General features: G+C 29.1%; 1 protein-coding gene across 13 annotated transcripts in view; it reads left to right on the forward strand.

The window, feature by feature from the left end:
- Positions 1–20,359, forward strand: part of LOC126737015 (homeodomain-interacting protein kinase 2) — a 62,441-nt gene extending 42,082 nt beyond the window's left edge. For 4 of the 13 annotated variants that reach the window (XM_050441691.1, XM_050441692.1, XM_050441696.1 and 1 more), the window contains exons 21-24: positions 381–566; positions 5,719–5,827; positions 8,580–8,659; positions 10,007–20,359. In XM_050441691.1, coding sequence (XP_050297648.1) covers positions 381–566; positions 5,719–5,827; positions 8,580–8,657 — 373 coding nt within the window. In that variant the 3' untranslated portion in view covers positions 8,658–8,659; positions 10,007–20,359. Of the gene's footprint in view, positions 1–380; positions 567–3,581; positions 5,266–5,718; positions 5,828–8,579; positions 8,660–10,006 lie in introns of those variants that run through there. The other 9 variants (XM_050441683.1, XM_050441684.1, XM_050441688.1 and 6 more) reach the window with 6 other exon arrangements.
- Positions 20,360–20,679: the final 320 nt, after the last annotated feature.

Genomic DNA, 20,679 nt, shown 5'->3' on the forward strand with positions numbered 1-20,679 from the left:
TAAAATATTGAGCGCTCTATTTATGTCTAAAAATAAAAATCAGAAATTATACAAAGTGGTTCTCCGGGAACTGCATCATTGGATTATGGGAACACTGGAAATTTGGCACCGTGATAGGCTCATTTGAGGAAAACATAACTAAGATACTTTGTTAGTTTTGACATTTGCAGTTTTTAAGTAGTTTATTTAGTGAAATGGGTTAATTATCGGGGATGCCATTTATTTATAACGATACAAAGGGGGCGGGTTCCGGAGAACCACCCTTTTTTTTCACGATCAGTCAAAAGATAGACTAACCCCAACAAGTATAATAAAGGTAGCATAGATTACAAAGTAGGTAGTATAGTGTAATCTAACCGCATGCGTCTTAATATATGTAGACACAGCACGGCACACCTGTCACCTCAGCCTATGGCCGCTGCGCCGCGGTTGTCTCCGCAACATCCGCTGGCCGCAGGGCAGCCCCTTTACCATCATCAGACCGAACTGTATAGGAGACCAGTTTATGTGACCACCGCACAACCGGCAGCTTATTTGCCGGCCACTCACCAGGTGGCACCCGGAGGGTAAGTAACCGTATGGGGTAACGTTAGAAAATTTGCTTTTGCTTTTTTTGTTGTTGTTGTTATTGCACGCGAGATATGTATGTAATTTGCCTGTTGTTTTAAAAAGCGTAATAATTAAGTTTTACTTTTAAATTGCTGTCTGCAGTATTAACTAGCATAAGCCCACAAGCAGTCTTGTAATTCCATAGGGTTTTTATGATATTTTTTTTTATGACATTAACTCTGCTGTCAAAAGCATAAAATTAAGTTCTTTACGTCAATCGATTCGTTATGGAAATCTGCATGTACAAACTATTCTTTTCATTTTACAAAAAAAAACAAGTGTTGTTTATAATATGGATGCTAACTTTATTATATAGCATGAGATCAATACAAAACAGTTAAATGCAGTTAGAAAAGTTAAAAGCCACTTCTTTGCTTTGTATTCGAGTCACTATTTAAATAAACTGAGTTTTTTAACGACATTGTTGACATTTAATTTATGTCGGTTTAAATTATTTTACGTCCAATAATTTACTAGAATTATAATAATTTTTTATAATATACCCAAAAGACAAGACTATTGACGACCTTAAGCTCGTTTCTTCTTTTCTATTACCTAACTATTCTTTTATCTGAACAGAAGGAGGACCAATTTACTAAATAAAATTTCTTACTTTACCAATGTTACAGTTGTTGAATTTAAGGTTTTCGAATGCTTTCTCTTCTAATTCTACTAAAAACCTAGTTAGTGGTAAAAAATGACCAAATAACTAAATATACAGAGCATTCATGATGAAAGGAACAAATTCATTTAAAATTCAGGTATTTTTTCTTCGTTTATTTTTTGGACACATCGAGTAGTATTGCCACTTGCGCGTTTTTTGAAATAAAAAAATTCTACACAGGGTGCCTCAAGTAGAAACTATGGTGTCAATATTCATTTTTTTTTAAATAGAACACCTTAACGTTTTACCATTTCGTTGAAATTTTCTGAATTCTTTTTGTATAGCAAACCATATGCCTAGAGTCAGTGGTTTGTCAAATATGGTATAACAGACTAACGAAAAATATGAAATGTGACACCAACATTAGTTTTTTATGTGATTTCTTCGTTCAATCGTTTCCAAGTTTAGTACCTACTCGATAACGATTTGTTATGCATTTGTGAGTATAATTATCACATTAGTTGTCATTTGATGTATAACTTTTTAATAAAATGCATTTATCTGAGAAAGAAAGAATTGAAATACTCACGGTTTTGAATGCGTACACAATAAGAGGTCTGTAATCTATTTATTATTTATTATGCAACTAATGCTGATAAAATTGAATTAGATTTGGAATTGGACGAAGAGGACGGATTGAGTGGCCACCAAGGTCACCGGATATACCCCCATTAGATTTTTTCTTATGGGACTATTCGAAGTCCAAAGTTTATGTGAATATACCAAATAATGTTGGTAATTTAAAGCAAAGAATTTGGCAAAAAATTAGACTAATCGATCCGCAAGTGAAAATGTGCAATTGGAAGTTATTTACCAACTTCGAAAATAGATTCAAGTAAATGGACAACAAATTGAACATTTTAATGTCGTATATTTTATTAATCTATTACGTCAAATTTGACAACTTACTGACTTTCAGAATATATCGTAGAATTGTCAAATGTCATGATACACAGGGTATTAAAAAAATAAATGTTGGAGCCATAGTTTCTACTGGAGGTACTGTATAGATTTTCATTGCAAAAAACTTGCAAAAAGTGACAATGCTAATCGACGTATCCGAAAATTAAAAGAGGAAAAAAGCACTTAAAGTTTTAAATGAAGTTATTCCTTTCCTTGTGAATGCACTAAAAAACAAAAAAAAAAACAATATGCCCATACAAAAAAAAAACAACAAATCTGAACCAACTACATATACAGAATCCAGATTCAGATTCCTATGAAAATATTTGTTTCTTAAATCCAAATAGATCTGAAAATATAGAAGAGTTAAAAAATAACCATGATTTCCGCTTTCTATTTTTATTTCTTGTATTAACTATTCCTACTTTATAATTTGATGCTCTCAAAAACTGGACTTACTATCAAGTAATAGTAACGCATTTTTGATGAGTGTATAAACGCGATTTACTTTGAAATATATATATTTGACAAATATCCTCTGATCAAATTCTGAAGACTTTGTTGGTGTAAAAAAGGGCCCACACGGGATTGGCATATAAAAATGTTACTAGAATTAAGATTTATATAAAGTGATTAATATTTCTATGTATTATGAATCCTAGAATTTTTGTAGCACTACTAGTCATAATATCAATTTATTTAGAATCAAAGTACATGCCTATATTTTATTAATGTTCCTTAATGCATAATAATACATCACATTAATTTTAGACCCTTCTTATATTTTTTTGAGATCGTTCACCCCAAACGGAAAGACCTCGTAAATCATTTTCTTGTTAAAGGATAATATTTTTAATTAATTTTTGTACATAATGGGAAATATAAGAGAGCACCAAATGTGCTCTGTTGACATTTAGGCATTCTTGGAGTCGAACCTGAAAACTTTGCATAACTTTTTTCAATAGCCTCCGTAAATACAAAATAACAAGACGGAACGGTATCCTTCCTTCTCTTCCGATTATTTGACGTATTACTTAAATTATAATAAATAGTTCTTTTGACGTGAATAAGTCTATAAGTGTTATTTCCTAAATTCATTTTTTATTTTAATTTATTAACTGTTTACAATATGAACTAAAAAATCAGAACAGTTCACGAGGATTATTTTAAAAGACCAAGAATTTACTAACGCATGTTAGAGGGATTAGGTACTAATAGAAATCGATATCATCGTGGTTAATAGGAAAAAAAACTGAGAACATTGTGGATTTTTTATTTAAATAATTTTTTTCTCCTGAATTATCTGACCCGGTACTAAAATTATACAACAAAATCTTTACAAAAACATATTTTCTAGATGCCCAAACATTTTGCTAGTAAAACTATTTTTAATTTTTCTTTTCAGTGCAATATCCCTTAACAGTCAATTTAATCCTTATCACTGGGCCACTAGATTTACAATGCCCACCCCTTCAGCCAACTTTATTGCACCGCCTACATCACTAATTAGTACAGGGTACCAATCATCCTTAACTAACCTGCCTTTAGTAAATAGTGCTTCATCTAACAATACGAACGTTATAAAACCCGAGTGGAGATTACTGAACAATTCTCTTGACCAAGAGTTAAATGACAGTGAACTTTCGTATTTGAATTCATTGCCTTTGGACTATAGCAATGATGAAAATGTGCCTTCGAAGAAACGAAAGTTAAATAGTTAAGAGTTTTTTTTAATTGTAGTTGTAAATAAGTTGTACGGTATCATTCTAAGACTAAAAACTAGTCTTTTGCTCGTTTGAGCCGTACAAATTTGCTCTAATTCTTTTCCAAAGGTATTATGTAATTGAGCTCAAAGTTAAAATTCTTAAAAAATAGGCGCAAGTTTATTATGAAATTGTGGCAGAATGTTAATATAAAGAGTAGATTTTTTTATGGGCGCCCAAATACTCTACTTGCTTACAATTTCTTATATAAAGAAACAAATATCTTTTAGTGGTTGTGCATTTATTTACTTTTTTTTTCTCGATAACAAACGCCTATTTAGCAATATTTAAAAAGCTAGAAAAAGTTTTCCTAAAAACATAATATTACTTTAAATATCGTATATAGTTTTCTGAAATTCGAGCCGTATAAATTACATCCGGATTGATTGATTTGCAAGAATTATACCTATGCAAATAATTGATATCCGTCAAAGAATCTTCAGAACCGGAAACTGTGTTTTAAAATTTGAATTTTATTTTCCAAGTACATTCGCGGATTTCTTTGACTTAAACGTTTAATTTTTCTTAACCTATCCGTGAAACAGAAATATTATCGTTTTTAAACCCTGTTTTGCACTCAAATTTGGTAATTAACGTTAATTAAATTGTTCTTTTATTAGTTTTTGTGTGGGACCTAATTACAAACTTCTATATTTTTTTCTTTTAAATCTATACAATAGTGTTTTCTACGAGGCACTAAATAAAAACTCGGTGTTTCTGATTTTCTCGCAGTAACTTTCAATATAAATATTTACAACGAAAGTATTATCCATTTAAGAACTCTTTTGTTCACCAGTAATACATTTTAAATTAGGGTAGTTGTGGACAATTTGAGACTTGGTAATACTTGCTTTGGTATTGCTTCAAAAATTAATTTTTTATTAGAAAAAAAATTACATTTCGTTGGCAGTTTTCAATTTATATCCTCAATTTTATTTTTCTAAAAAATCCGTTTTTGTCATTATGAATTAGAATTATAAAGTGAAATTCGTAGTTTTAAAATATATTTTCAAATAATGTAAAGTTAAAACGATTTTACAAAACAAATGTGCCTCGAATTTCAGAACTACCGTTACACGATTTTTCGAAGTTCTGAATAGCCATACGTATAATAAAAAAAAAACTTGACTATATGTATAAAAGTCAAGCAAATGCACTGTAATATAATACGTTTATTAGCCCTAAACAGTAAAATTATATTTTTTAACCTTTTTTTATTAATGTTAGTTAGATATTACGTATATTATTAGATTAAGTTTAAGAGTTTTGTATTTTTTCGGATATTAGATAAGTGGCATATATACATCAATTAAGCCAGCAAAACTTATTTATTTTATAAATATTAGTAAAGTATACGAGTTTTTTTTTTTGTTTAGGTTATATAACTGTCTTACTTATTGAAGTTTTAGTTGTTCGTTTTTTGTAAACTTTACCACTCTTTGGTAAGTTTTTGTCATTTTAACTTTATAACTGATTTTACCACTAGAGTGGTCAAGTCGTATTTAAGTTTGTGATATGTAAAAAAATATAATAATAAACTCATTATTAGTAACAGTTTCAGTTTCATTAGTAACCCCTATTCGTTGCGCTAATTTTCGCTAGCTTGTGTCGCTTATTTCTTCCTTTTTTGGTGTTTGTGCCTATGCTTTTATTTGCATGTTTGTTTACTCGACTTACTTTAAGTAAGTATTAGCTTGGTTATGTTCTTTCATTGCATATAATCTTAAGTTGTAGAAGGTTTTATGAATAAATTTTAAAAGTGTGTGTATTTTTTTTTAGTCGAGCGTTACCGCCCCCGCCAGCGCATCACTCATCGGCTCGACCTGTGTTGGCTAGTCATCCGAGCCACCCTTTACCTGCCCATCTGCAGTTTCCCTCACATGCACAGGTAAAAATGACATAAGTTTTTTTTTAATATAGTAGTAATCCATGACAGAAAGTTATTGTATTTACTACTTGAATTCCCATATATTCTATGACTCTTGATATTGCAAAGGATCTTTAGGAAAAAAGGAGAACAGTAGAATTATAGGTTCTTATTTTTTAGATATTTCATTATTGGATATTCACTTCATCCTCAGAAGAGTGTCCCAAAATCATGTGAGGATTGAATTGTCTGGTGTTTGATACTTTTTTTGTTCTTAAAGGAAATATTGGTTTTATTTGTTTTTACAGTTTGTGTCCTAATCAGAAGTTGTAATTCCAATTGTAATTATTATAGTACGAAAATGTTTACGCGCTGATTCATTTTTTGACCAAGTAGATTAAAAAAAACACTATATCATAATATAATCATATTTTTTTGTCACTAAATCTATACAAGGTGTCCCGTATCGTTATGTCCAAATTTTGGAAGCGTAAAGTAAATAATAAAAAAACGCAAAACTTGCATATCCATTTTTTATTTATTTCAAACTTACACGCCCATGAATGGTATTCGAAGATAATATTAGAATTAAACTCGTAAATTTATACATATTAACACTTAAATGAAGTTTGAAATAATTGTGAATAAATAATTCATCATAACTTCACCAATATGTGACAAATTGAATATTGCTGTTAACAAAAAATAGGTTTTATACTATTTTTCATGACAAAGTTACTGTGTTAATTACTGTGATAATTTGTAAAGTTTTAAATGAATTTTCTTTTTGGGGAACTTAATGCAAAGTTTATTTGTCACTTCTGGTAGAATCCCACTGTTCTCATATCATGTATTTGTGATTTTCCTTATTTCCTAATATTCCCTTTGACAATACTTCAATTCTTCTCATAAGTGTTCTAGGGGGTTAATGTTTGGGGTAGTGTGTCAAGTTACTGAAAAGCGTTGAAGTATTAGGATCGTATTCATCTTGAAGTAAATAATCGAGCTTTTCAATTATTACTTATTGGTTTATAATACCCTAATCGAAGGCATCTTTTTCGATGTCGTTCTTAAATTAAGTGTTATATTCTCGCAACGCGGCTGTTACAAGCCAATGCAAACAGTTTGTAATTCTTTGAGGACTCATTTTTTGAGAACTGATTTTTATAACAGTAAATAGAATTTTCCAATTTGATCAACTTGTACTGTGAAGCCCTCAGACTTAGGAGATTATTTATTAGCTGATATGATTCGTTTGTTTGATAGAGGCTATGTAACTAATTGTGAGGCGACTTATTTAGCACAATTTCTCATTAAATATATTAAAATATAGAAATATAATTAGTGTATGACCGTTGTGGTCGACCTTATATTCAAATATCGTAAATTTTTTAGAGTGAGTTTATTATTTTTTACATTGTTTATACATTGTTCTTTTTTACAAGGATGGGTTTAGAGGTTCTTCCTTGTGCTGATTTAAATCTTACCTATCCGGTCGTGTTCAAAAAGTGCTTTTTAATGGATGGTGCTCAGGTGAACACCAGATTTATTGTCGAGACCCTTATGGCTCCGTTCTTGGACAGCTATTATTTCTGTTGTACATTAATGACCTACCCCTACTATCTGTGAAAGAAAAATTAACTTATTGTGCTTTAAATGTCAGAGAGATAATGTTAGTAGCAATGATAATGGAGTTCTGAGACAGATATCGAACAAGTTTTTGGGTATACCCATTGATACTGACCTTAGGTTTCAGGATAATATGTTTTTATCAAGAACATATTAATAGGGTGTGTAATAAGGTTTCTTCTGGTTGCTATGCACTGAGAGTCATCTCTAAAATCTTGGTTTTTCCATAGCGAAAAATGCATATTATGCGCTAAGAGAATCAGTATCTTTTAAACTCACTTTTTTTATTACAGAATAGGACACTTCGAGTCCTTTATAAAGCAAGATATAACCATGAGTCTTATCATCCCCTTTTTGTTAGATATTTAAAACACATTAGCATGAAATTATTAAATGTACTTCTTATGGGATACAGATGACTTCAGCCTCTGGTTACCTATTCTACACACTGAAAAAGTTAAAAATTATTTTGTTTATAGGGTTAAAAAAATATTTAATCGACCTCTTAGAATAAGAACCTCAACATTGCCTCAATAGATTTAAAAGAGCTTTAAAAAAAGTGTCATTATACTCTTGAGGACTCTTTTAGTGATGATCTGACCATATAATAGTTGTTGGCTTTTCTTTATTGCTATAACCAATTTTGTACTGGGATTGTTAATATTTTTTTATAGACCTAACTACTTGCCAGATTAAATTATTAATATTCCCTTTTGAATATATCTTAAGTATTGAACGGCTTTGTCAACAACCATGTTAATGATAATAAAGCTACTTTTAAAATACTAGGAAGATATTTTCTTAAAATAATTAATTAAAGGAAGCACTTTTTAATAATGTTTACCTGAATGGCACTTCCTTTAAGAATTTATTAACCTATTTCTAATCGATAAACATTTGAAAATTTGTATATATCGAGTTATTAAAACCTCAGTATGCTCTAAATCTAAAATCTATATCTCAATATGCTCAGAGAAAGACAGTCGTATAAAACCACTAGATCGTTCTGCTAAGTTTCATTAAGAGGTGAACCTCTAAGTGTATAAATCTATTCTAACACACCTCTATGCTAACTCCTGCAATTAAAATGTGTTTTTAGTTTTCAATTTGAATCAATCACTTAAAAGTTGTTAACTGTTTTCAGGTGGCAGCTGCAGGATATGGTTTTGCGCCACTAAGCCCTGGAAAGGGTTACCAAACTAATCTCTGGTTCACCGAATAGTGGTAAGTTTAACATAAATTTAGAATAAATATTTTTTTTTACTGGAACCTATAACATTAAGAATATGGAGAGAGATCAAAATACCACTGGAAATATTACTTTAACTTTGAAACTTTGGGATTTACGATAAAAAGATGAGGAGATTTTGTGGTTATACAGGGTGATTTTCAACCTATGCGCATAAACTTATTTTTAGTTTTGGAGATATCCATATTTTTTTAAATAAAAAACATGTATTTTTTAACGTGTTTAATATAAACTAATTTAAAGCAACTATTCGAAGTTGTTTCCATTATTTTCGATACAGAAAATATCGTGCCATAAAATTTGCCAACTTGTAAATTGCGATATTCCAAATCGCGCTGCAATTGTCCTAGTGCTAATTCCAGGTTGTTCTTCATAACTTCTAAAATATCCTCCTCCAGATTTAGAATGTGCCTAGGTCTAATAGCTCCTCCATCTTGTCCAGGCCGCGGCCGCAAATTGCCAGTTTCCCTACCCCGCTGAATAACACGTAAGAAATCCCCACGTCTCGGGTGATATCTTTGGGCATACAGATCAGCTGCTGCCACTGCATTCTGATGCGTTTCTCCGTAAACCAAAACCATGTCGACAAGTTCTTCGTTTGTAAAAATGTGCGCCATTACATTTGACGCTTTTATTTCGTTCGTGTGAAAATAACGATCGAAAACGATCACAGCCACCAACAAACTAAGTACTGCTAAAGATTCCAAACAACAAATTCCAAACATTATGACTTGTTTACTATCATTTATTAATAAACAAAATAAGTTCGTCTAATACACGTTCTGTTGACATTTGTTTAACTTTATTTCGGAAACCAAAAATATTTTACAAAATTTTTTTCTCATTATTACTCATTATTGATCTTCATCTACCATTTCCCAAGTTTATGCGCATAGGTTGAAAATCACCCTGTATGATAAAAATGTAAACTTATCTATTGGTTAGTATTAAAAATTCTACTTAACCAACTCTCTATAATGAACCTCCTTAAAATGTAAATAAAAGTGGCCTAAAAGAAAATGCGTCCGTTAACTTGGTTAACGAAATAAGTGTAGAAGTTTAAATAAAGTATTTTGCTGAAGTGGTAAAATAAAAAAAATTATCAACAAATGTAACTTTAAATCTCTCTTATGATCGTCGGTAAATTACTATTGTTACCTAGAACTAGATTTTAATAAATACTGATCGTACTTTTGGTTGGGTACACGAATAACAAATACAGCTAAAGAGACTTTAAATAATGTTTAAATTTAAAACGTATTATGGTATTTAATAATAATGAATACAAAATGTTGGTTTTTATATATACTATGTCTTTTCAGGTATTTGGTTATACTAGGTCCGGCCAAGCTTCTAAGTAATATTCGCTAAAGGAACTTTAAAAGCGAAAAAGCCGAGCTATTCGTGTCGTCGTAATGTCGAAAATCATGGAACACGAAACTAAGCGTATATTCTAAACGACGTTAGATGAATAGGTTCAAATATGTCCATAGTCTATAAGTTAATTTGAAACTGTTTGTGAACTAACTATCAAAAAATTAGAATGGTTTAAACCGACTTAGCAAACATAGAAATACTTACTCAGCATTATTTACACGGTAAATAATTTCTAACCTAATTTTTTAGGGCACATAAAAAATTTCCAATTTGTATCGAAATTTTTTTTTAATACATACTCTGTGTCTTTCTATCAGTGTTTCTACTGACTTATAGCGATAATTATTGGTAGAGTTTGTATTGTACATAGTCAAAAAATGAACAAATATTTTTCCGCAAAATGTAGTGCTTAAAAATATTTTATTATAGGGTCAAATAGTGAGTCTTATATGCCACAAGCTGCACTACAATTAAAAAAAAGATTTTTATTAAGTGGCTAATCTAATAAATATTTTATAAAAAAGAACGACGCAATGCCTATATTGAACATGAAACTCTATAGCAGGCTTTAGAGTTCTTGATAATTTCCTTGTGTTTTTCAACTGACTAATGAATAGTAATTATTGTTTTTTTTATTGTTGATGTCTGCTTTTTATTATACGCAGATCAGATACCTAATATTGTTACATTATAGTTTTAATTTTTAAGGAATGGGTCATGTATTACAAGAGTATATAATACATCCTTTGTGGTTTAGACTTACATATTTGAAAATGGTTGATCTAAAATATGAAACCTCTTCTGTTTGCTTGATTTAAATCATTGGCATTTTTTATGTGTTAAAAACTAGTGTTTTTTAGCACCAAGAAGTATTTTTGTAAATGCCCAAATACAAAAAATTCCATTTTCAAATATGCCTTAAATCGAACACGTGAATACTTGTCGATAAATCAAAATAGGATTCAACTTGTCTTATTTTACAATTTTTCACGGGTCTAAACACTTTTTTTGAAAACCACGTACCCAGATCTTCTAGTGATAGTAGTTATTAGGGTTTATAGAGATTTCATTTAAACGTAAGTTTGTTTTTTTTTTTAATATTATTTAAGGGCTTTAGTTTCTGTTTAAGGTGTGATAACCATGACTTTTAAAAATTGTACATAGTATTTAAAATATTATTCTGCCTATTTTATTGTTTAATATTCAACATATATGTTTTAGGATAAAGTTTTTTAGCTTAAATAAACGTGTTACTGCCTTTCATATGTAATGTTTCTCAAAGACCCTTTTTCTTTCGGGTCTTGAGAGTTTTTGTTTTTAGGGTAGTTAAACTATACTTTTATTTCGGTGGTCGGAACTTGCTAACATGAAATTGTTGTTTAAAGGTAAGAGTCTCGGACTTGTATATGGAGTTCGTTTGTAATTATTGATAAACTATTTTTATCAGATGAATATCGTAGTGGTAGCTGTATGGTATCATTTATTTGTTAATATAATATTATTTGAAAATCGAGAGGTAATTAAGAAAATTATATTTAAAAAATGCTTTTGTACGCACTTATGGGGTTTGTCCCTCAATTATTTAAAACTGTTTTATGTTAAAAAAATCCTTTAGGTTCGTGCTATATGAACGTAATATAAAAGGATTAAACATTTTAATAGTTTTATCTATTTTGGGACATATTGCATAATGATATCTAGGTGATGCCTAAAAATACGCATTTTAATAGTTTAGCTGTATGTTATTTTAATATGCCTAATATTTATCGGCGCACTAAAATTTACACTTCTCAACAAATCACTAATCTTAAAAAAAAAATATATTTAAATTTGTTGAGCTTCTCGATTTTATTGTTTAATTAAATGTTTAAAAGGGTGGTGTGCGACGTGTAAACTGTGTAAAAAATAACTTTTCTTTTGTTGAAATATAACCTAAAATTGTATTTCACATGTTTGTATATTTCAGAATAAATTGTTATGATGGATTGATTTCTGATATTTTAGTTGAGATTAGGATTATTAGCTTTAATTAATTTTTTTTCTGTACATAATACTACATTTATTTATTAAAAATATTGTGAACGTTTTTAAAATCTCATTTAGGCCAAAACTGTCGAAATTTTCGTCAAATTAATTGCTATAATTTGCTAAGTATATTAAGGATGTCATATATCCATGATGCACAAAAACTGGTTTATTCATGCAAAAGATTTAAAAAAAAATTACAGCTGAAATGATTTACTACACTGGTCCAAAATTGTTCATTAATTGTAAATATTTTTAAATATCTTAAGTTCACTAAAGTTTGGAAGCATCTCAGAAAATTAATAGCATCTAAAATTATTATATAGAGAAAAATTTCACCCTTCTTTAACACACTTCTACGTCTATTTTCCATTGAGTCCACTAAATTATTCATGGAATGTTTTTTTTTTTTTTTCATTTTACTTGAATTATCAATCAATAAATTGCATAATTTTTAATATCGTAGCTTCTGATATCGCTATTTCTCTATATTTTATCATTTAGGGATAGTTTCACGATAATGCGTCGTTTTTATTCAGGTATATCATGCCACTAGGATCTCTTTTGATTATTTTCTTTTGTCGTCATTTTGCAGTAAAATTAAACTTGTTATCGGCGTTATTATTTTTTTGTGCAAACTATTTCTTCTGCTAATTATCCTTTGCATGTGAGTCATGGACTGACTACCCAACTAGCAATTTTAGTTACGGCTACAACATTGTTTGACTATATAACTGGTACCAAAAAAATATCTTATAAGCTTAAATAACTGCCAAGTAAAAAATAGTAGTAAGAAATACGTAATATTAACTTAATACTTGACTATATAGTAATTATTACTTTGCGGTAACTCTGATGGTAGCTGATACCGCTTAGCGACCTGACCTAATTACCTTTACAACGTCGTTACTATAAAGTAGAAAATATTGGTCGGTGGGACGATTAAATAGGAACTTTTAAGTAAGCGCGATTACAAAGTTAAATTTCAAGTTCTTGCGACTACATAGGAACATCAAAATATTACCACGCAGTAATACACTTTGAAGTAATATTATCAGTAACAAGACCGAAATAGTTACCCTTATTTCTTTTTTAAAGTAATATTTACCACCTTGGCTATTAAAGCAAATTACCTTTAAGTAATTATTTCTACTATGCAGTAAAATATACTTTATAGTAGCATTTTTTTGAAATAATTTACTTATTCCTAAGTCATTTTTACTTTGAAGTAACAAAAGAAACTTCTTGGTAACTTTAACAACAATTCGCCATATTTTTTTTTTAATTATTTGACTCCATTTTGTGAAAAGGTATTGCACGTGGAATACTTTTACATTTTATGCAATTTTTATTAAATTATAGACTTCTTATATTCATAGGCGTAAAGAGGAGTGAAAAAAATTATCTACCTTCTTTAAAAAATTAAATTTAAATATTTAGACTTGGTATATTTTTTTGTTAAAAGTCATGATTTTAATGAGACATTCTTTATTTTCGTCCTATATTGCCTATTTTTAACAGTAAAATTTGCTTCGTTTACATTTTTCCACTCCGGTAAGCGATAATATCAGCTATATTAAATACAATATGAAGTAGATTAACCCCGATACAACGCCATCACTTAGAATAAAGACGGACCTATAAAATTATTTGTGTTGACAAAGAAAGAGAATCAAAATGTTTGCATAATATTGTCTCAGTAACTTCTTAGTAACTAGCACTGCACAATTACTACTTTATGACATCCCGAAAACCACTATGGGACGTTAAAAAGAAGTTCCCGGGACGATAGAATTACGTATTTGCTACAGCAAAATCATTCCCAATTTTGGTAAAACAGAACGGTGCCCAAACGGTTCCCGCGACTAGTAACCACAACTTTAAAGTATTCTTTATAGTCGCGATTACTTAGCTGTTGCCAAAAATGCTAGTTGGGTATTCCAATACATGTGTGTGTCTGGTTAATAAATATAATTGGGGAATATTATAAGCAAAACGGCCAAATCCCAATTGCCCTTAAATTTAAGGTGTGACAGCCTTTTTACAGTACTGATCTAAATGCTCAGGGATTTTGCCAAAATTCTGTTTAATGGGAATATAAACTATTAAAACATCTAATAGATATCTTCCTATCAGACTTGGGTAGAATACTGAATTACAGAATTGGAATACAAATCCTGGATAAAGTATTCTATTCTGTATTCAATTACAAGACAATCGTATTAGAATAATGCAGCGAATATTGAAGAATACAATTGTAGGCGAATAGGTATTTTATTAATTAACTCTTTACAAAGAATATTTAATACTACAGTACGCTTCAACAGCACAGTAACTCATAACACTTTTATTGCAGTGTACTATTATTCCATTCCATTAGCTTTTAATAACTTCTTAAAGATATAATCGTATTCACTCCGCTGCTGCTGATGATTATTATATGATGGTAATATTGTGTTTTATAATTAAAAAACATTGTTTAATTGGGTAACCATTGAACATTACCAATACCTAATCTTTTCAATCTTTATATCTTAAATTCCTAATCACGAACGTTGAAATATGAACATACTGAGTCAGTCAGAATAGCAAGTAATCGAATACTACCCGAGCCTGCTCCGCATAATCAATATATCCCAGTTTAAAGGATAATGGTCTCCATATAAAGTATTACCATAAACATTGTAACTATAATTCTTATCGGCATTTTATATTTCTTTTCTTACTTATTGAGTGTACTAGACAATCCGTATCTCACAATAATAAACCAAACATGCACAAACTCGCCGGGTAGTTAGAACTTTTAGGACTGTATTGTGTAACCATTATTTTTATAAAATTGAATATTTGGCCTATTTGAAATATTAAAAGCGCTGAAATTCCTATATCATATCAAAAAATAAAATGGAAAAATCACTAGCTATTAAATCAAATTAATTTCGGGAATATAGTGATGTTAGGTAATTTGATTTAGAATTGTCGGCATATTTTTATCGATCTGACTCTTTTTTTTTTTTAGGACTGATATATACAACATGCCGACCATTCGATATCGTTTATTGTAAATAATACAAAAAATACTTGGGTCAATTTGTACTAAATTAGTGTTAATGGGCTTGTTTAGAAATATAATTTGTCAATATGTTAGAGTATTTTATGCTTTTATTTCTTTTTATAGTGCTGTGGTAGAGGGTTAAGTGTTTATTAGAATTAATATTTTGGGTACGGTCAGATATTTTATTTCAATAGGGACAGATGAACGTCGACGCACTGAAAAACTGCATTTCTTGTTTATTAAATGAATAGTTTTATTGTGGTTTAAATTTTCCTTGAAAATGATTTTAACTTGCCAAATCAGTGCGTTGGCTATAAAGACTATTCCTTAAGATCAAGTACAAATAGGGATTTTATGTATTTCCTAGGAATAGACATATAAAACTGTATTGACAACCTAGAGCTTCTATTTGCTAGATTTACTGTTTCAAGGCTGGATAAAACTAGTGAAATTTAGGTGTAAGTCGATAAACATTTTTTCTTTTTATTACACACTCTGTTCTCCCATTTTTATACAACATTCTTTGACCGACCAAAAACAACAAATGTATATTTAATAATCTGACCGGTGCCCGTTGATATGTACTAATCGTAAAAAATATTGAAATAACTAGAATTTTTACTGTAGTAGTTATTAATAAAAATACAATTTGATGTGCCTGTTTAAGAAGTAACCTATGATTGTCTGTACTCTATTGTTTTTTGACATTTAATCTTGTTGAGATGTGTATTTAGCATTCAGTCGACTATGCCATCTATAAATGTCTTTTAAATGTTTGATGTTGTTTGATGTATAAAGCTTTAATAAGATAAAAAAGGAAAAATGAAGGAAATTCTTTAATTATTATTATCTAGAGAGAATTCACAATAGTGATTCTGTAAAAAGTACTTCACTATAAAATTGGCCTAGTAAGTCACAAAATTCATATCAATGATGGCTCGATAAATGTACATATTATCTTCCTTTGTTCGCAAAATCAAATTATGCATAAATTTTTACCAGTTCTAGGCTTAAAGAGAGATTTTCTCGTTATTGTAATAACAAATGGTTTAGTCGACTGATTTTTAGAGTTGTCAAAATAGACAGTGGAAGGGTGGCAGAAAAACTGAAGTGAGACAGAGTGGAAAATGCTCACTTTGTGATTCTATTACAATTTCCACATTTTAGGAATAGATTTACTCTATTTTGACCAAAGTTGCATTAATAGACTTATTTATAAATATAAAATCCAACTTAACATTATAATACCAACGTTTTGCACTTAGATATCTTAAATGTTATTTAACAGGGAGTTTCTTACGTCAATAGAGTAACACGAGATAAATAGTTGTGATATTTAATAAATCCTAGATTGTTTTTAATGTATATATAATTGGTAAAGGGTCTCTGTTTAACTTTGGTCGATCTTTGAAGGTTTTTTGCTCAATTTCTTTGGTTTTTAATTTTCTTAGGTAATAATAATATGATTAGGCTAGGTGGGCGGTCTTTGACTAAAACTTTAGTCAGAAAACAGTTCATCTTTTATACAAAAAAATAATAAGACTGTTGCTTGTCCATGTTTAGTATCTAACCCGTTTAAGACAAAATAACTTAGTGCAAACAATTTTCAAATTCGGCCAATGACAAATCATACGGTATTCGTACCTTTTACAACATTATAGATGTTTAAATATAGTAGATGTGTAAAATAACTAAAATATTTTTGGATTTTCTAGTGTAAGTTTTTGGGGTATAATATTAATAATAAATACTGAATATTTATCAGGATTTTTCACTGCTATATTAAGGATTTTTCAATGTTATAGTGATTTCTTTTCGGTATGGATTTATAGTTTAGGGAAAGGAATATGAAACAGCTGATATTGATTTGTTTTTTATAATCGTATAAGCCTAGTTGAAAAATCTACTTCTCAGTTTCTTTAGTCTTTTTATTTTGGAGATTTAATTTGCTATAAACGCAGGTTGGACCGATTTTGATTGGATATGTTTACCTCACTAGAATTTGGGGTAATAATTATTCAAAATAATACAGGATTACATATTCAAAGAAGAGTGTTTTAAGGAAAATATACATATATCAGTTATCTGGCGGCCTCCTATTTGAATTTTTATTATTTTACTTAAAACGATCGCTTTAAAATTTAGAAATGTTTTCTACTTTTCCCTTGCAATGTTTCCTCTGAAGGGCTCAATTACAAGATTATTAAACGTGTTGTTTTCTATAGAGCACCGCTAAATAACATTGCTGAATCTTTGTAAATTCAAAAAAAAAATTAGCTTATATAAAATAATGTAAGAATTCTTAAACTAATCAAGGGAATATAATAGTTTAAATATACAGTTATAATTTACTTTTTTCTAACCTATGAATCGCGCCGAAATAAAGTAATATATAGGACTTTTCTCAAGTATAGCATATAGAAATTTGCTGTGGTGTTAAATACAAATACATATTTATAAATGTTAGTTATAAATATTTGCACCATTTAGATGACTAATATGGCGTTGTCAAAATAGTTGTTTTTTTATAGTTCCTTGTTTATTTTTTTTATTTCACTTATTGACATACCTATCTGTTTTTGGGACATTTAGAAGAGACACTAAGAAATTTGAATTAACTATTTATAACATTTAACTTCACAAAACCTGTAAAACATTTTTTTGTATTGCAATACGAACCATGAGATTTCATATCATACCATTTGAAGTGATTGGTTCAAATAAGGAAATGCACCCAATGTTCTCCTATATATAGAATTGAAAACATAGTTATACTAAATTTCTTTCTATCTCAGAAATTCTTTCGTACAAATATTAATTTATACTGAGGACAACCGATTTAAATAAAATTTAAGCATTTTAAAAAATCATTTTTGCTTGAATAGATCTGCTAATAGTTTCCACATTTACCGGAATAAAACAGCGTTCTCAGTGTGCGTTTAATTTTGTTTTTCAGTCTATCTATGTTGTTGAACCATATATGTTTCCGACTTATTTATTTAAAAGCTAATGATCAACAATTATGTACATACTTTTTATCAAATATTAAGTCAAAAGTCTTTTTTCTGTGATGAAAGTTTTAACAAGAATTTGTTGATTTGTACATAATTTTACTAACATTTAGACTTTCTTTTTTTTGATTAGTTTCAAAGCAAATTAAAAAAAAATCTGAAATATGTTCATTAACTTTATTAGAAAGTTAAATTCCATCTGTGATTTTCAAACCCATACTAATTTTGGAAATTAGTTTATTATCCAATGGAGCTACGCAAAATAAATTTAATTCGCATATTTTAGAATTTTCCTTTTTATTTGCATGTCCCTTTATTTAGATAAAAAAACAGCCTTAATTAAGACAAATATATGTAGTGATGGTTATTAATAAAAGTTCTAAAATATATTATTAAAACTAACAAGAGTCGCACTATTAGTTTCTAATGATTTTATAGTAAATTTATATTAATATCTAATCGCTCTCCATTAAAATTACTAAAAAATATATATATAATGCACAGGGTTATAATAAATATTAATATTTCTAATTATTATTGTAATGTGTAACAGCGAACTAGATTAGAGGGGTTTTACTATACGATTGCATAAACCTTAAACATGAATTTGTTTGGGTAGTTATATACTATATTATGTTATTTTCGCTTATTATATACATACATACATACGTAATATATTGCTTTCATGTAAGACTGGCCTATATTAACTAAAGTTTTTTTTAAATATATAAATATCTTTTTATGTAACTTTATTAAGGCTTATGCCTTATATTATTTACTTTATCTAGCGGGTATATTATGTGCTACTTCCCCGTAACATTACGTAATATTTTTATGTATACTTAGTTTCAGTATTAATAATTTCTTTGCGAATATTATGGCACTATTACGCTTTCTGTCTTGGTATTCTAAAATGAATTTTTTGGGGATTTCAAAAATATTTTACTAAAACTGTATTCATTAGATGATGATAATCCTCAAATCTTTATACCGTTATAATAAGTTCATTGCACACAAACAAACTTTAAATTCAGATAGATAAACTAAATTCAAGCTATACCAACTTTTCCACTATAATAATATTAATGTAGATTTTTAACATAAATATAATTATGTAGTTTTGTGATTAGGAGTTAAAATCGATGTTCTATATTTGTGAAATTATTTACGCCTAGTTGTAGGTAGAATGTGTTTTTAAAAAGGGAGTATAGCTTGAAGGTTTAACGTATCCTTTCAAGTAATGGTCGTATATCAAAATATTAACCACAAAAGCGAATATGTGTATTACCTCAAGCATGTAAATACAGGAAAACAGATGTAGATTTCATTGTTTTGCGGTAATAGTTGTTTTGGTGCCAGACGACAACTGTATCTTGGTTTTCTCAATAACATTTTCTGAAAAGAATAAAAATATATTCGTCGTCCAATAATGTTGATAACTGACATTTTTATGTATACAAAAATACCATTTTGCTTATTTTAAACCGCAGTAGTCTTATGGCCCTTATATAGCGGGGGCGTAAAAAAAATTTTGTTTAATCATTTTAACAAACATTTTATTCTACCAAAAGATCGACCAAGATTATGTTGTTTTTTCTTAACACCAGTTTCCAATTTTTCATTTATTTCCCACATGTTTATATTCATATAATTCCTATTATTATTATTATTATTATTTACTAGTTTTAGTTACTGGCAATACCTTATTTTCACTATTATTTTTTTAGGGGTTTGTTTTGGGGTGGTGAAAATTTCTCTTAATTTTAGTCAGTTACCATATGTTATTGCGCTTACTTATGTACTAATGGTTTAATGGTCGTAGAGTGATCTAGATGTTTTCACAATGTTCTAGTGTTTCCCTTGTCTATATCGATTGATTTGTTTTAACATTAAGAAACACTTCCAAATATTACAATAAAACGTTTGTACATATGTGAAACTTTTTTCGCCCTTATAACATTGCAAGATTTCATTATTAGGTTTTTGTGTTGTCATTTAAGGGCTATAAAGTTAATCATATGTATTGTTCTAGCAACGTCAAAGGCTGCACGATAGAATTTTAAAGGGCATATGTCCCTTTCTCTTTCATACAACAAAACACTACTTGGTAAATTAGGATTTTTTTTAGAAAACTAGATTTTGGCTAGTTTTTGTTAAACAAAAGTATGCTTTTCAATTTGACAATAAATGTAATGGTTTTATGAAAATTTTGAAGTTGTTTTTTTCTAACCTCTAATTTCCATTAGAAGTATTATAACCATAATATGAATAGTGACGAACTATCGAAAAACTGGATGCGACCAAATTCCGACTTCATGTATGATAATGCGTATTTGATTTAATGGAAACACCATTTTACAAAAATAATAAGAGTAAGTAAAATTTATTCATTCAAGTCATTGCTTCGATGGAAAATGTAGATGAAAGAAATAGGACACGAATAATATATAAGGTCTTAAAGTAACGTGTCCTAATAATACATGTGTTGTTGCTATTGATAAGTTTAAAGTAATTTTGTCAGATATTA

Source organism: Anthonomus grandis, chromosome 6, assembly GCF_022605725.1.
Source record: "Anthonomus grandis grandis chromosome 6, icAntGran1.3, whole genome shotgun sequence".
Taxonomy (NCBI): domain Eukaryota; kingdom Metazoa; phylum Arthropoda; class Insecta; order Coleoptera; family Curculionidae; genus Anthonomus; species Anthonomus grandis.